Source organism: Triturus cristatus, chromosome 10 (assembly GCF_964204655.1).
Source record: "Triturus cristatus chromosome 10, aTriCri1.1, whole genome shotgun sequence".
Classification (NCBI taxonomy): Eukaryota; Metazoa; Chordata; class Amphibia; order Caudata; family Salamandridae; genus Triturus; species Triturus cristatus.
In genome coordinates, this window is record NC_140593.1 from 285,234,942 (window position 1) to 285,248,873 (window position 13,932).

The window sequence follows — 13,932 nt, forward strand, 5'->3', positions numbered from 1 at the left end:
CCTAAATAAGGTACACTATAATGTACACAGACCCAAGAAAACTAGAAAACTAAAATAGAGGCATTGCCTACCCCCACAACCTCCCCAAAGGAATGGGTACACTCTAAGTACAAAGACAACAACTTAAAGGCATCGACTACCTACAAACGCAACGTAAACCACATCCCCTAACAAGTTTACACCTGGAAGGGTACGCAGGGTACTAACCCTGGAACACCGAAAACTAAATTAGAGGCATAGATTACCCCCACGACCCGCCCACAGAGACACAGAGACAGGAACACTACAAAACAAATACTTCAGAACACACAATATCCCTTAGGTAGGATACACCACAGGACAATCACCCTGGGAACTGCACCACCAGGTAGACACCCAGTTAAAGAAAGACTACCACCTCCCCTACATTTGGTACAACAGCATACCAACTGACCTCCCCATTGCCAGGTATAATACCCTTGTACCAGGGTACATCGCAGAGTATACATCACCAAAAACAACACCTGAATTTGAGCACGGACTGCTCCCTCAAACTGCTCATGACTGAGTACAACGCCCCCAAGACCTCCCCAAAAATGGGTACACACAGCACATGTAAACTGAACAGAGAGCGCCATACAACTGTTATATACCCCAAAAAAAACATGACTGTAAAAACACTGACTAAAATTTGACATGCATTAATGTGACAAGTATTCCAATAAACGGAAAAACCATATACTCTGGTGAGCGATCTCTCACCCGACACCTCGACAGATAGACAGTTCCATACAGAGCCAAGAGTTCCATTCCATGTTGACTCGATGTGCTTCGTCATCCCCTTGCTGTACAGGACGTTCACCACCGCAAGTCACTAAGCAGACCCAACTGAAGCTGAACTGAAGACAGAGACAAACACCTTCCAATGAAAAACCGTTGCTGCAATCGCCAGGAAAAACCAGCGCAACAAACACAGAATTGCTTTATACGTGCTTTCAACGAGCACCGGGATCCACAAGCAAGACGCGACAGCATGAAGTGATGAGATCGTTGTTACGATCATAGAGTAACGCGCAGTTAGAGGAATGTAGCCATGGCAACGTCAAAATGGCCGCAGAAGACGTAGTAGGCGTGAATGCGTTAGTAACGCCCACACGTCTGACGACACAGAAACACGTAGGACAGTCGAATGCAGAACTTACGGAGTGGCAAGGAGTTCTGCTACTACCAGTGAACATTCGATGATGTCACCAGAATAGGATTGGAGGTCGAAGACAGCAGAGCTCCAATCGAAATAACTGCCACGGCAAGACAGCACACCCGGTAAGCAGAAGTGAATGAGTTGCTTGAGTCGCGCTCTTCGTATGACGTGCTCATTTTATCAGCTTACTTCCACTGACTAAAGCGCTTGTTACACCATCGCCTCACACACCAACTTCCTATCAAGAAACGATCAGTCCAAGCATTTAATGCAGTCCAGCATAGATGGGCTAGATTTAAATCGAATCGCTTTGAAGGTGATCACCAAAGTCCTTCTCTTCCCTAAAATACACCCCCGCTCTCAGCTGATGAGGTAAGACGTTAGTGGGAAGGGCAGAAAACACAGCAGGCTTGTTGAGGGAGACTGTTCACTGATGACAGCAGGTTCCAGAGTGATGTGAATACAAACGCCCAGGCTGCAGGCTGTCCAGATGGTACAGGACACTGGTGGGGCTGACCAGGGCGTTAATTTTGCGTTTCAATTGACGTGTTGAAAGTCCTTAAAGTCCTTAGTTCCTCTCCTTTTAGTTCCTTAGTTGCTAGAAGTCCTTACTCCTTAGTGCACACGTCAGTCCTTAAGATCGTCGCCAAAATGTTATAAAGAAGTACGGGAGTCCACTGGTTCATGTAAGATACTTCTTTAATGGTAGCTTAGTTCCATCACAGGTGGTCAGGGTAACAGGAGGAAGTTAGATAGTACAAGATTAGCCCCACCAGGAGCAAGCTCCATTCAGCTCAGCCTGAGTACACCAACTGCCAAACTCCTCTGGAGAGACACCCAGGCATTCCATGATGTCATACAACATTCCAACCCCAACAGAGCTGAGCAGTAGAGAAAAGCTAGCAAGTAATCTACAACAGGTATTTTCTCGGTGGACTGAATACCATAATAAGTTTCCAGGAGCCTTAAGGAACAATAGAAAAGCTTTGTTGTTGGTTGGGATCAAAATCAGTTTTAAGACACAAATTTGCAATCCTTGTAGGAAAAAAACTACAAGTGCAAAGATTTCTGTTAGGAATGCTTATTATGTAATGTTCACTTTTCATCTACATGTGGCTTTAATACGGAAACGGAAAGACAATTGGAAGATCTTATTGAGACTAAATTAAGAGTATCTGAACGCCTCCCTCATTGTACTTGGCGATTTTAAAACTTGAAACAACAGCTCGCTATTAGGGGTGCGCCGAAGAGTGCTGCTTCTTTTTCTCTACGAGTAGATTTTCTACTCGAGTGGCAGCTTTCTCAAAGCAAATAGTAGCAACCGGTCACAACCTCACGTATTGAGAAATCTCACTGGGAGGAATTCTAGTTCTCTATTTTCTCACTCGTACTTACTAGCTTAACATTGGCGAGCATGCACGAGTAAACTACACCACGCGCTGGTTGGTGGAGTTTTTCCAGGATTGCACGCTCCAAGCTGAGCACGAAGTGGGCAAAACTTTGCTAACTCTGCCGGAGATGTGGAGTTTATCACCCACCCCTACCTGACTATATTAAACAAAAAAAGCTGTTTTTCCAATTTGAATGCTGCCTGAGATGCATACTGTGCATCTGCCACCAACAGGTGCAGTGGTAAGCCAACAATAAACCTGTTAACATGGGCTTTGAAATTAAATCTAGCTTTAATTAAGGACACTCATATTGACACATTTACTTAGCATACAAAAGACAGACTTTTTATTTTATTCGCCAGAAGTAAATCCGTAGTCAGTCTCAAAATAGAATCCTCAGAATGGAGTGATAACTCTAGGTTAATATTGTCAATGGAAGTGCTGACTTACAAGACCTTTGATGAACATTTCCCTCACCTACTCACAGTTGTTGCTCTAATTTCATTTATTTGAAAAATGGTGAACTTGGTGATGAACTGAGCACGTATGCCCCGGCTATTTATGTCTCCCCGGGTAATAATAACAAAATATTTTATCAAACGCAAAGCCATCTTAAAAGCAACAAGTTAGACTTGAAAGGGAAAGCAAGAAGCAGGATGCTCGCACTCTTTGCAATCATGTAATCTATGCAATTTACGGCTCATAGTAGCCAAATCATAGAGCAAAGATACTGTTAGAAAATAGTGTACCAAAAGATTAAGGCGTCCGGAGTAGTTACTTCATAGATTTATGTAAGTTCTTCAATATCAATACTGAAGAACTAACAAACAGGCCCACCCAGTCTAGTCTGGATCAGATACCCACAGAAGGAATTGGTGAGATCATCACCTCTACAAACAATTCCCGTGCCTAGGGAACAGATGGTATTCTCGTTTATTACTGAAAAAGGCACTTTCAGAATGGGCTCAGTTACTTAAATCTCTTTTCACATACCAAATTTTCTCAAATGGTATTCCTGAATATTGGAAGGTTAGTCATATCATCCCCTAGTACAAAAATGTGAATGATCTGAACATTAAATTACCATTGGATTGTCTACTTGGATGTTACAGGGCAAGTCTTTGCTAAGGCAAGTGAGTTTTCACCCCTCATTTACTACAATAGGCAACATTGTATGTCTTCAATTGCTGTGAATTATGTGAAAATTATTTAAAAATAAATAAAATGAAGTTATGTGTGGCTTTTGTTGATTTAAGCAGTTAGCTCGATTGTGTGAATCATCTCAAGTATGGCATAAACTAATAGCCTGGGGACTTCTCTGGCATTTATTATTTCCTATAATGAATCTTCATTCCAACAAGTGGGTACATGTACTATTGGGATGGACAAATGTATTTTCACGCATCCATATTGAGAATTAATTAAAACAAAGTTAGGTATTGGCCCCTTTACTTTTTTCATTGTGCCTATTTAATCTACCAAAACATATAAAATCATCCCCTTTCTTTTTCCCCCACACTTAAGAGATCATGAAATGCCCGCTTTGATGTATGCGGATAACTTGATTTTGATGGAATTTACCAATTGTATTATAAAGGCAATTAGATGCATTAGTGGTCTATGCAAATGCACATAATGTATTGGTCAATTAAAACAAAACCAAGATTATGATTATGTGGGCCCATGGGTTAATTGCGGAAACATTTTTTTAATCAAAAAGGACTTGATATTGTAAAAAGTTATATTTATCCAGGGTGAATATGACTAATACTTTATCTTGATCTGGCCACTGTAAAACTCAGCTGGCCAAAGCCAGATCTGTTGATTTGAGAATTCAAACCTCTGTCATTGCACCTTATGCTATTAAGGAACAACCTCCTACTTTGATAGTAAAATTTCTTAAAGTAGACTCAACTGTTGGAAGGTATATTTTGGCACCATAATTTCAACTCAGATAGAATTTTTAAGATTGCAGAGGGGTCTAATAGCACTAACATTTTACGCTTTACTCAAGTGATTCATTATTTTTATCATCTTTCTAAAGCCCCAAATTGAGTTTGAAAAGGCAAGTCGGGCCAAATTAACAAATGGCACAGAGGGAAAATTCTTGCTCACTTAATTAGTATCCTTTGGTTTAACATCTTTGGATATAACTAAACAAAATGTTTGAAATCAAACAAAAAATACTTTAATGATTATTTTTCCCATTGTGTAAATATTAAAAGATTACATTAAAACTGCACTTTCAAAGTATGGTGGAAACACAATTTTACTTAAACTCTATCCTTCGCTTTGAGATTAGAAGATTTTCTATGATTTTCAAATTAGAAAATGTTCCTATTGGTGAAAATATCTGTTTTCTATTTGCTAGGGCAGCTCCCCGCCTTACTGGTCAATCCACCGTCTAATCTTCCAGGAAGGGGCAACACTTTTAGTATATCGTCAGCTTCTAGACTTAGAATCAACCTTGAGAGAATATTAACTGGGTGTGATGCTCCATGTACATATTCTGAACTGTTGGTGCAAACCTTACTTGAGAATTTCAAGATGAGCATTGGAAACTGGCTTGCAGTGGGCGCACTAAAGGTAAGCCCATCTGTGCCTGGACTTTGCCCAGTGCCACAGACCCTGTTTCCCACAGCCTCCACTGCTACCATACCAGCACCCTCTTAACTCCAGATGTTCAACCGCCTGCCACCAGAACACCCAAAGCCGGTTCTCCTGCCGCAACTGCACCTTCTCCTGCCTCCGAAAACCAGACCCATCGAGAGCATGGCCCTAAACAACTGACCACCTTAGATGCATCCTACTCAACACACGCTCCCTCAAAAGACACGCCGTGTAGATCTGGGACCTGCTCGACTCCATTGTCCCCAACATCACCTTCTTCACTGAAACCTGGAGGAACCCTACCTCAGCCCGGACATTGCGATCGCCATCCCGACAGCTTAAAAATCATCCACAAGGACTGCGTCAACTGGCTGGGAGGAGGCATCGCCATCGTACACAAATACACCCTCTGCCTCACAACTAGCTGCAACGGCCACTCACCCAACATGGAACACCTCCACTTCTAGATCCACACCTACCAGAACACCACGCTCTGTGGCACCCTTGTCTACAGACCTCCCAGACCACGCCCGCATTCAGCAAAGCCATAGCGGACTTCATCACTCGCCACACTCTCTCCTCAATGGACTACATCCTCCTCAGCGACCTCAACTTCCACCTGGACAACCTAAACGACCACAGCACCTCATCCCTACTGGAGAACTTTGCCACCATCAGACTCAAGCAACTAGTCACCTCTCCAACCCAACTCAGCAGGACTCATGCTTGACCCCATCCTCATCGCAAGCAACAACATCTCCGTCAGCCACACCTCCGAGCCACATTAAACCGAACATCACTGCGTTCACTTCTCCTTCATCAAATACACTGTATGCCCCCACACCCACTGCTACCCACCCAGAAGCTGGAACAAGGTCCCCGAAGACCAGTTCAGCACCTCCCTCATCGAAACACCACCACTGCCATACACAGACGCCAACGCCTCAGCACACAATCTCCACCGTTGGATCTCCAACTGAGCCAACACACTGGTTTCTCTCAGGAAACCCCAAGGCAAGCAGCCTTCCAAGAAAGCGAGCTGATTCTCTCTCACCCTCTGAGAGTCCAGGCGCACCTGGAGACGGCTCAAGAAAAGATGAAAGAGCAGCTAGATCATGGCAGGCAATGCAGCCTTCAAAACTGACATCACTGCACACCACTACGTCATCAGAACAAGAAAGAAAGCAGCCATACAGGAACACATCAACACCAACACGCACAACAGCAAAAAAACTCTTCACTGTGGTCAAAGAATTCAGCAAACCCAGCACAGAGACAGCTGATATTCCCCCCTCACAAGATCCCTGCGATAATCTCACCACCTTCTTCCACCGCAAGAACCAGGAGATCTATGACAGCTTTAGAACGCAAGACCCAACCACCCATCCACCCCACCCACTACCATTGCACCCACCCCACCAGCAACCACTGCACCCTATGGCTCCAGACCCAAGCAGACCCTGCCCAAGTGGACCACGCTCACCTCTGATGACACTCTCACGATCATGAAGAGCATCCACTCCCGAGCCCACTCAGACCCCTACACGCTCCACAGCTTCATCAAAGCCGGCACCTCCATTGCATTATCGCACCCAAGCTCTGCCACATGATTAACTGCTCCATCGAGTAGGCCTTCTTCCCAAAAGACTGGAAAGACTCACATCAATGCCTTGCTGAAGAAACCCTCTGCTGACCCGATGGACCTCAAGAGCTACAGACTCATCTCTCTGCACACCTTCCAAGCTAAAGTCATCAAGAAAGTCATCGAGAAAACCATTAATGCCCAACTCTGAGTTCATCGAAATGGACCACGTCCTGGACCCCTCCCAATCGGGCTTCAGAAGCAACCACAGCACCAACACAGCTCTCCTCGCCTCTACAGATGACATCCGCACCCTCCTGGACCGAGGCGAGAGTGAAACCTCCTGGACCTCAAAGCCACCTTCAACACCATCTCTCGTTACACCCTCAGTGCAAGACTCCACGACGCCGTCATCTGTGACATAGCCCTAGATTGGATCCGCTCCTTTCTCACCGGCCGAACGCAGAGAGTCAGACTTCAGCCATTCTACTCAGAATCCATATAGATCAGCTGCGGATTGCCTCAGGGATCCTCCCTGAGACCCACCCTCTTCAACATCTACATGGCCCCACTTGCATCCATCGTCAGAAGCCACGGACTCAACACCGTCTCCTACTCCGACGACACCCAGGTAAATCTCTCTCTCTCACAGGTGAACCCGCAGCAGCCAAGAGCGACTTCCACAACAGGATGAAGGCTGTCACCGCCAGGATGAAGGACAGCTGCCTCAAGTTCAACTCAGACAAGACCAAAGTCCTCAACCTGGGCTCCTCCACCTCCACCTGAAACAACTCCTGGTGGCCCGCAGTGCTTAGAACCCCCACCAACACCCATGGACCACACACAAAACCTTTGCATCATCCTAGACTCCTCTCTCTCAATGAACCACCAAATCAACGTCATCTAGTCTTCCTGCTTCTACATGCACCACCTGCGTCGGAAGATCTTCAAGTGGATCCCCACCGAGTCCAGGAAAACTGTCACCCATGCGCTCGTCAGCAGCAGACTTGACTATGACAATGCACGCTACACCGGCACCACCCAAAAACGTCTAAAGAAACTGCAGAACATCCAAAACACCTCCACCAGACTCATACTGAACATCCCCCACTGCAGTCACATCACCAGTCACCTGACAGACCTTCACTGGCTACCAATCAACAAAAGAATTACCTTCAAGCTTCTCATACACGCCTACAAAGCCCTCCACAACGCTAGACCTGCATACCTCAACCACAGACTGTCCTTCCACACACCCACCAGACTTCTCTGCTCCGCCCAACCGGCCCTGGCCACCAATCCATGGAGCCACAAGACCACAGTTGGAGGAAGAGCCTTCTCCTACCTCCCTACGAAGACATGGAACTCCCTACCTCTACATCTCAGGCAATCACCGTCACTGCCTTCATTCAGGAAGGACCTCAAGACCTGGCTCTTCGATTGAACTGTAGCCCCCCCCCCCCCCTCCCACTCAGGGCCTTGAGACCCTGACGAATGAGTAGTCGCGCTTTAGAAGAACTCTGATTGAAGGGCGAGTATTGATGTGAAACAGTGAGAGTTTGCCGGAAGGCAGAATCTCACTGACGGTCAGGGTCACCTATAAATTTTAATTCCTGAGCTAACCACCAGAGGGAGCATTTTTAACCGGCATTGCTACAAAAGAGGAAAGGTTGAGCAGAAAACAGTGGCCCCAAACTAAAGACACCCTCCACCTCACATTTTAAATAGCATATTTAGCATCTGCATTGACAAAAAGCAATGACTAAACATTATATATTGCTTCTTTCATAAAGCCTCTACCGTGGGAAATGCTGACAGTGTTTTAGCTCCTGTTCCATCACATAACACCTGACTTCAGGGTATAACGCACTCATTAAAGAAGGCTGCCACTCTAGCTCTTCACTAGAATTGCAGAAAAGTGTCCGTAGAACACAGTGCAATTAAATGACAAACTTTGGTTTGCCAACCGGACTTGATAGTGTGGGCCCAATTTAGGCTCGAGATTGGCCTACGGAAATAAGATTGGGTCACGAGAGCAACCTGCTTCCACATTCACAGTGGCCCAAACAGATCTTGTGGGCTGAGCTGTGATTGCGCTCTAAAACCTACAACTATGAAAGGAAAGGTTACTAGAACGAGGACTTGGATTCTCTTGCTATGACCGAGCCGTGGGAAGCCGGTACTTTAGTCTATTTTCATTCAAATTCTGGGTGGTCTTATCAAGGTTACATCCTTGGAGGATTATCAGGATATAGTATGGAAACAGCCCTCACGGCTCGTTTTCAACTCATACACGATTGGCCAAATTCAGTCGCAGGTAGATGAACCTTTTTGCTGTTGTCTTATTAGATGACACTTCGGACTTTTCTTTTTCAGCTAACTCTGCCCCAGCTGGAACTCACTGTCTGCAAGCCACGGCCGTCTGCAGTGCAGCAATGAAGAGAAACGCTAGCCAGTGTTTGATGTTGTTGTACAGAAGTAAGAGGGGAACATACTGTGTCGATAAAACTGTGGTTCCTAAATTTGGAATTCGCACTTGTCTGGATGCTGCTTTTCAAAGTATGAGATTCATTTCCAGGCGGCTATGAAACAATGTTATCGTCCCATATTCTCATATCAAAGCAATAACAGTTGTGCATTTCTGAACGTGTGTTCTTTGTTTTATTGTATTCTACTGACGGCCATGATGCATTGCTAATTCTCTTTGGAGGACTTTAGAGATTGTATTGCACACTGTTAACTTCCCTGTCACTAACGAGGTTTTAGGTTACATTTTTAATAGTTAGAAGTAACCTCACAAATCATATTTTTGAACATTTTCAAAACAGGTGTCATAGGTATGATATACGTTTCACAAACATGTCAGATATATTTTAGAGATGAAGGAGAAATAGATTCATGAAATTGCAGAAAGTTTACTCTCAATTCAGCTTTCAGAAACTCTATCCAAAATTTCCATGAACTAAATCATATCACATAACTGTGCTCACACTAAGAAGATGCATCTAAAAAAAATAAGAAAAAATTATTAACGTTTTTCCCTTTCTGGAAAAAATGCTTATAATTCACTATAATTCCTAACATCCTTGGGGCACCACTGATAAATTGTTCAAATTGTGACTTGAATCCCTCAATAAGGGTCATCGATCACTAATTAAGCACAAATTTTAGGACGCTACTGGAGGAATAAACTTGCAACGCCTCATCACAAAAACATTGCAGCCGTAATCCTTCCTGTATCCTTTCACTCACATAGTACCAAAAAACACATTTTACGAAAAAATTGTTAAGTACATGCGAGAGTCTGATTAAGGTTTGCAATATTATCCGAGGAGAGGTGCACAATGCTCTCCTCCTAAGAAAACAATCGGCAAACCTTGTCCAAGCTTTTCTCTGTTAGTGCTAGACTTGAGATGCCGGATTCGCGTTGGCTGGTTACAAAGTACTTTCTGTTTTCGTTTTCAATCTGTTATCTCGAGAAACCCCAAAAGCTAACTCTTTTCTCCCAAACTGTAGAGATGACACTGGACACTACATACTGGCTTTGGTCCTCGGTGTGGCATTTATAACATCTAACCATGGTAACACTTCCTATCACTGCCCCAGATGATACATCGGACTGTGTTTGGCAAGAGTGCGACTTATAACCTGAATGAGAAACCAACTCAATACTACAACACTAAGCATCCTTCATCCTTATCGTTGCCCTTCTCACCTTAACCCATCATCACAAAATGCCTCCGGGTACCACCCACCACAGCTTGATGTGACCACCATTCAGCTCATCCACGAATCGCCTGAAAGTGACCTGTAAATTACATGCTGAGCTTCGATAGAATTCTTTGAAATATTTCTACTCACCACATTTTTGGGGATATCTACCTCTGTGGCACTGTAAACAGATTGCCAACAAATAACATTTTCTAGAGGAAGAATGGGTTAAAAAATAAAGTGCACATATCTTTTAAAAAAAAACAAGCAAGAACTAAAGGGCACCAGTGGTAAGAAAATTCGGACTGGCTGCCACCAGGTTGCTTCAGCTACCACTATAAACCCTATAATTTAGAAACCTGGCTCTGCGCCCCTTTACTAAAAACTTTTCCAACAATTGTTACTGCATGGAAGCAAACACATGTGTACATCTGCAGGTGCTTAGAAGCCAGCAGCGCAGGAGGGGAACTGTAACTCTTAATACTGTGCAAGTACACCAGGGAACGGGTGTTTGCAGCTCTCTGTACAGGATTCCGCGTTCCGCAGCCACCCAGGCTTTTTCACAAAGAAACAAGTTCACAAATAAACAAACTCACTGCAGTTAAGGGTTTAGTTTACAGAACTAGTCACTGTTTGCTCGAAAAACGCGAAGGCTCTTCAGAGACGTTTTAAGGCATGGCTAAAGTGGGCTCTGGCCTAGGGCCCCCGCCTTTCAGGGGCCCCCTTATAGAGCCAGCTCTGTTCTGTAGAGAGTCTTTTCTTGCCCTGATGACCTTGAATAATTGTTAAACACATTGTTTTAAATACCGTTTTCTTTTCATTTGTTTTTAATGTGGGTGATGTGGGAGAGTCTATTGAAGACAGTTTGCAGAGAAATGTGTTTAGATTTCATGCATTATCCATAAAAAAAGTTTCTTTTAAATCCAAAAGAACCTCACATATGAGAAATGGGAGGGTGTCACAGAGATTATTTGCAGTAATATTAGTGAGCTGCTACTGTGTTGCAATATTGATAACACACATCACTATCCCTGAATATTAAATGTAAACACATTTGGAATTTGGACGCGTGTGCCTGTGCACTGTCAGTGACCCGGCCAAAGAGGGCATGAAGGAGCTGAAGGTGAATCAGAAATTCAAAGCTGGTCCGAAAAGGGGCCACGAAAATACATTTGGCCCAGGGACCCAAAAATCCTTAAGATGTCCTTGACACTCATAACACATTACCTTCAAAACAGCAAGAAACAAATTCACCACAGCTAACTTTATAAATATACAACTGATATCATGAACAGTGTTCTAGAATACGATTCGAGGCACGCGCTCCTAAGCGCTGGAATTATTTTCAGCATGTGAAAGGTTAACACCAGATGGCATTATTAATGTTCCCTTATAATGGTTACCCAAAGGCACTGCAATGCTAGCTGCAATTCTGGACGTTGCTTATCATTAGATATGTTTATTATTAGACATGCATGTTGCAATATTTGCTGCGATCCGAGACCGGTGTCCCCAAACTACTTTAAATGTAATGTTTAAAATGACACTTCACCTGGCAGAGCCGTGCTATGGAACAATGTAAAATTAATGTAAAGAAGTGACTGAGCGTGCGGGGGCAGGCTGCAGTCACCCCCACTCACCGAGCTGGGGCTGGAATGCCGCCTGACTTTGGGGGACTCCTTCCCTGCGGATGGACTCTTGCAGCTGATGCAGGCGTTGTTCTCCGAGTGCACCCTCTTCACCTGGCTGGCCGGCTTCTCGAAGGGCTCGAAGCCGCTCTGCGTGCGCTGCACCCGGACCTTCTTATCCTCGGGGATGGTGTCCAGGTGTTTGATGACCGACTCCATGCCCTGGCAGTTCCGTGTAGACATCTTTGTGACACATATCTGAGGGGACAGAAGCCGATATACTCCAGTGAGGTGCGCATCTGATGTCAGTGCCTCGACTGGGCGTGGCCGCCTTCACGCAGAGGGGCGTCAACCATGCGCAGGTGAGCCCTGGAGCGCACGACGCCCGCTAACACCCCCAGCTTTGTTCACTTTCCACAGTTGCACTGTTAAACCCGAGTAATGTTTACATTTTAGAGGCTACAGTCAAGTTAGTAATCTGTCCTGCGCTGGGATAAGGCGAGGCGCGGATTGTTTCTGCAGCGCAGTGATACAAAAGCACAGAGGGTTGAGTGGAGGAAGGACACAGAGGGCTCTGTCCACGCCGCTCCAATTTATTGGTGTTATAAGGGCAGTATAAGAGACTTGGCGTGAGAATGAGACGTGCTCGGAACAGGGAATGAAAATGCCGGTCATGCACGTGTCTCCTCCATAACCTTGGCACGCTCCATGGCGAGCCTTGCATTGCCTCACTGAAAGGGATCCTCGCGCTCCGCTGCCAACAAATGGAAACATGCATTATTCCAAGTCTAAGAATTCAAATCCCTATCGTGCAAAGGATGTAGGAGACAAAAAAAAACAGACTTGTCCCAAGGCACTGCATTACCATTGCAAGAGCCGCAGCTTGCGTCACCCTTCCTAAAATATTCATGCAGAGCTTGAGTGGCAAAGTTTCTGCGTCTGCCGTGCTGGATGCCGGCAGAACTATCACACTAATTAAAGTGACATCGGTGGTATCCCAAACAAACAGCTTTACACAGAGCCGACGGGGTCAAGTTTCCTTCTGCATTATTCAGGTGGAGTGTTAGAAATATTGTGTTGAACCAAATCAGAGAATGGCTGGTTGAGCTTGCGGGGGTGACACCCAGCGGGCGGTGACCTGTGCTCGTTGGATATACCTTAAGAGGCACGTGAAGCCTGGGAAAGAGCAACCTTAGAAGACCCTAAACTGCACCGAGAAGTGCATTCCAATCTCTTTCTTTATTATTTAGACACTACATCCTGGCCGAAGACCACTCTTGCAACTTAATGAACCATAAATGTACCTGGATGTCTATGTACAGAGGTGGCGGATGGCAGGGGAGGGATACAAGAAATGTATCTTAAAAGATTATTGAAAAAGAAAATTCTTAAACCATTTAAGATACGGCACCTATAAATATGGCAGGTGAAGTGTTGCCTTTGAAAATGTATTGGGGGAACTACACTGGCAGCCGGTTTTGCACCAACATTTGCTTCAAAAGCTGCTGGCACAAATGCAGTTTTTTAAAATGGTTGTGAGTAAATGCGGTTTGCAATGGTCAACTGATGTAAAATTGCATTTAACCAAGGCAAATTTGCTGAGATCAGGTCTAGTTCATCTAATCTGGCCTCAAATGTAGATCAGAAACTGAAAAGGCGTAATAGACATCTCTGGAAAATCAACAGTTATGCTTTCGCACAGTGTGAATGGGTTGCTCGGCCATGTTTAACAACAATAATACGACCTGCAAGGCAATTTCATGTCAAAGGGAAACACCCAATCGACGCAATGTTCATGTTAGGACTTCGAATCCAAACCAAAAGTGCTTT

The 13,932-nt window shown here is 44.7% G+C and overlaps 1 protein-coding gene across 5 annotated transcripts in view; it reads right to left on the reverse strand.

Moving 5' to 3' along the window:
* CDK14 (cyclin dependent kinase 14) overlaps positions 1–13,932 on the reverse strand; it is a 2,110,677-nt gene that overhangs the window by 1,462,980 nt on the left and 633,765 nt on the right. For 3 of the 5 annotated variants that reach the window (XM_085631156.1, XM_085631157.1, XM_085631155.1), the window contains one exon: positions 12,115–12,360. The exons of the other annotated variants lie outside the window; for them this stretch is intronic. In XM_085631156.1, coding sequence (XP_085487282.1) covers positions 12,115–12,360 — 246 coding nt within the window. The remainder of the gene's footprint in view (positions 1–12,114; positions 12,361–13,932) is intronic. 5 annotated transcript variants of the gene reach the window in all.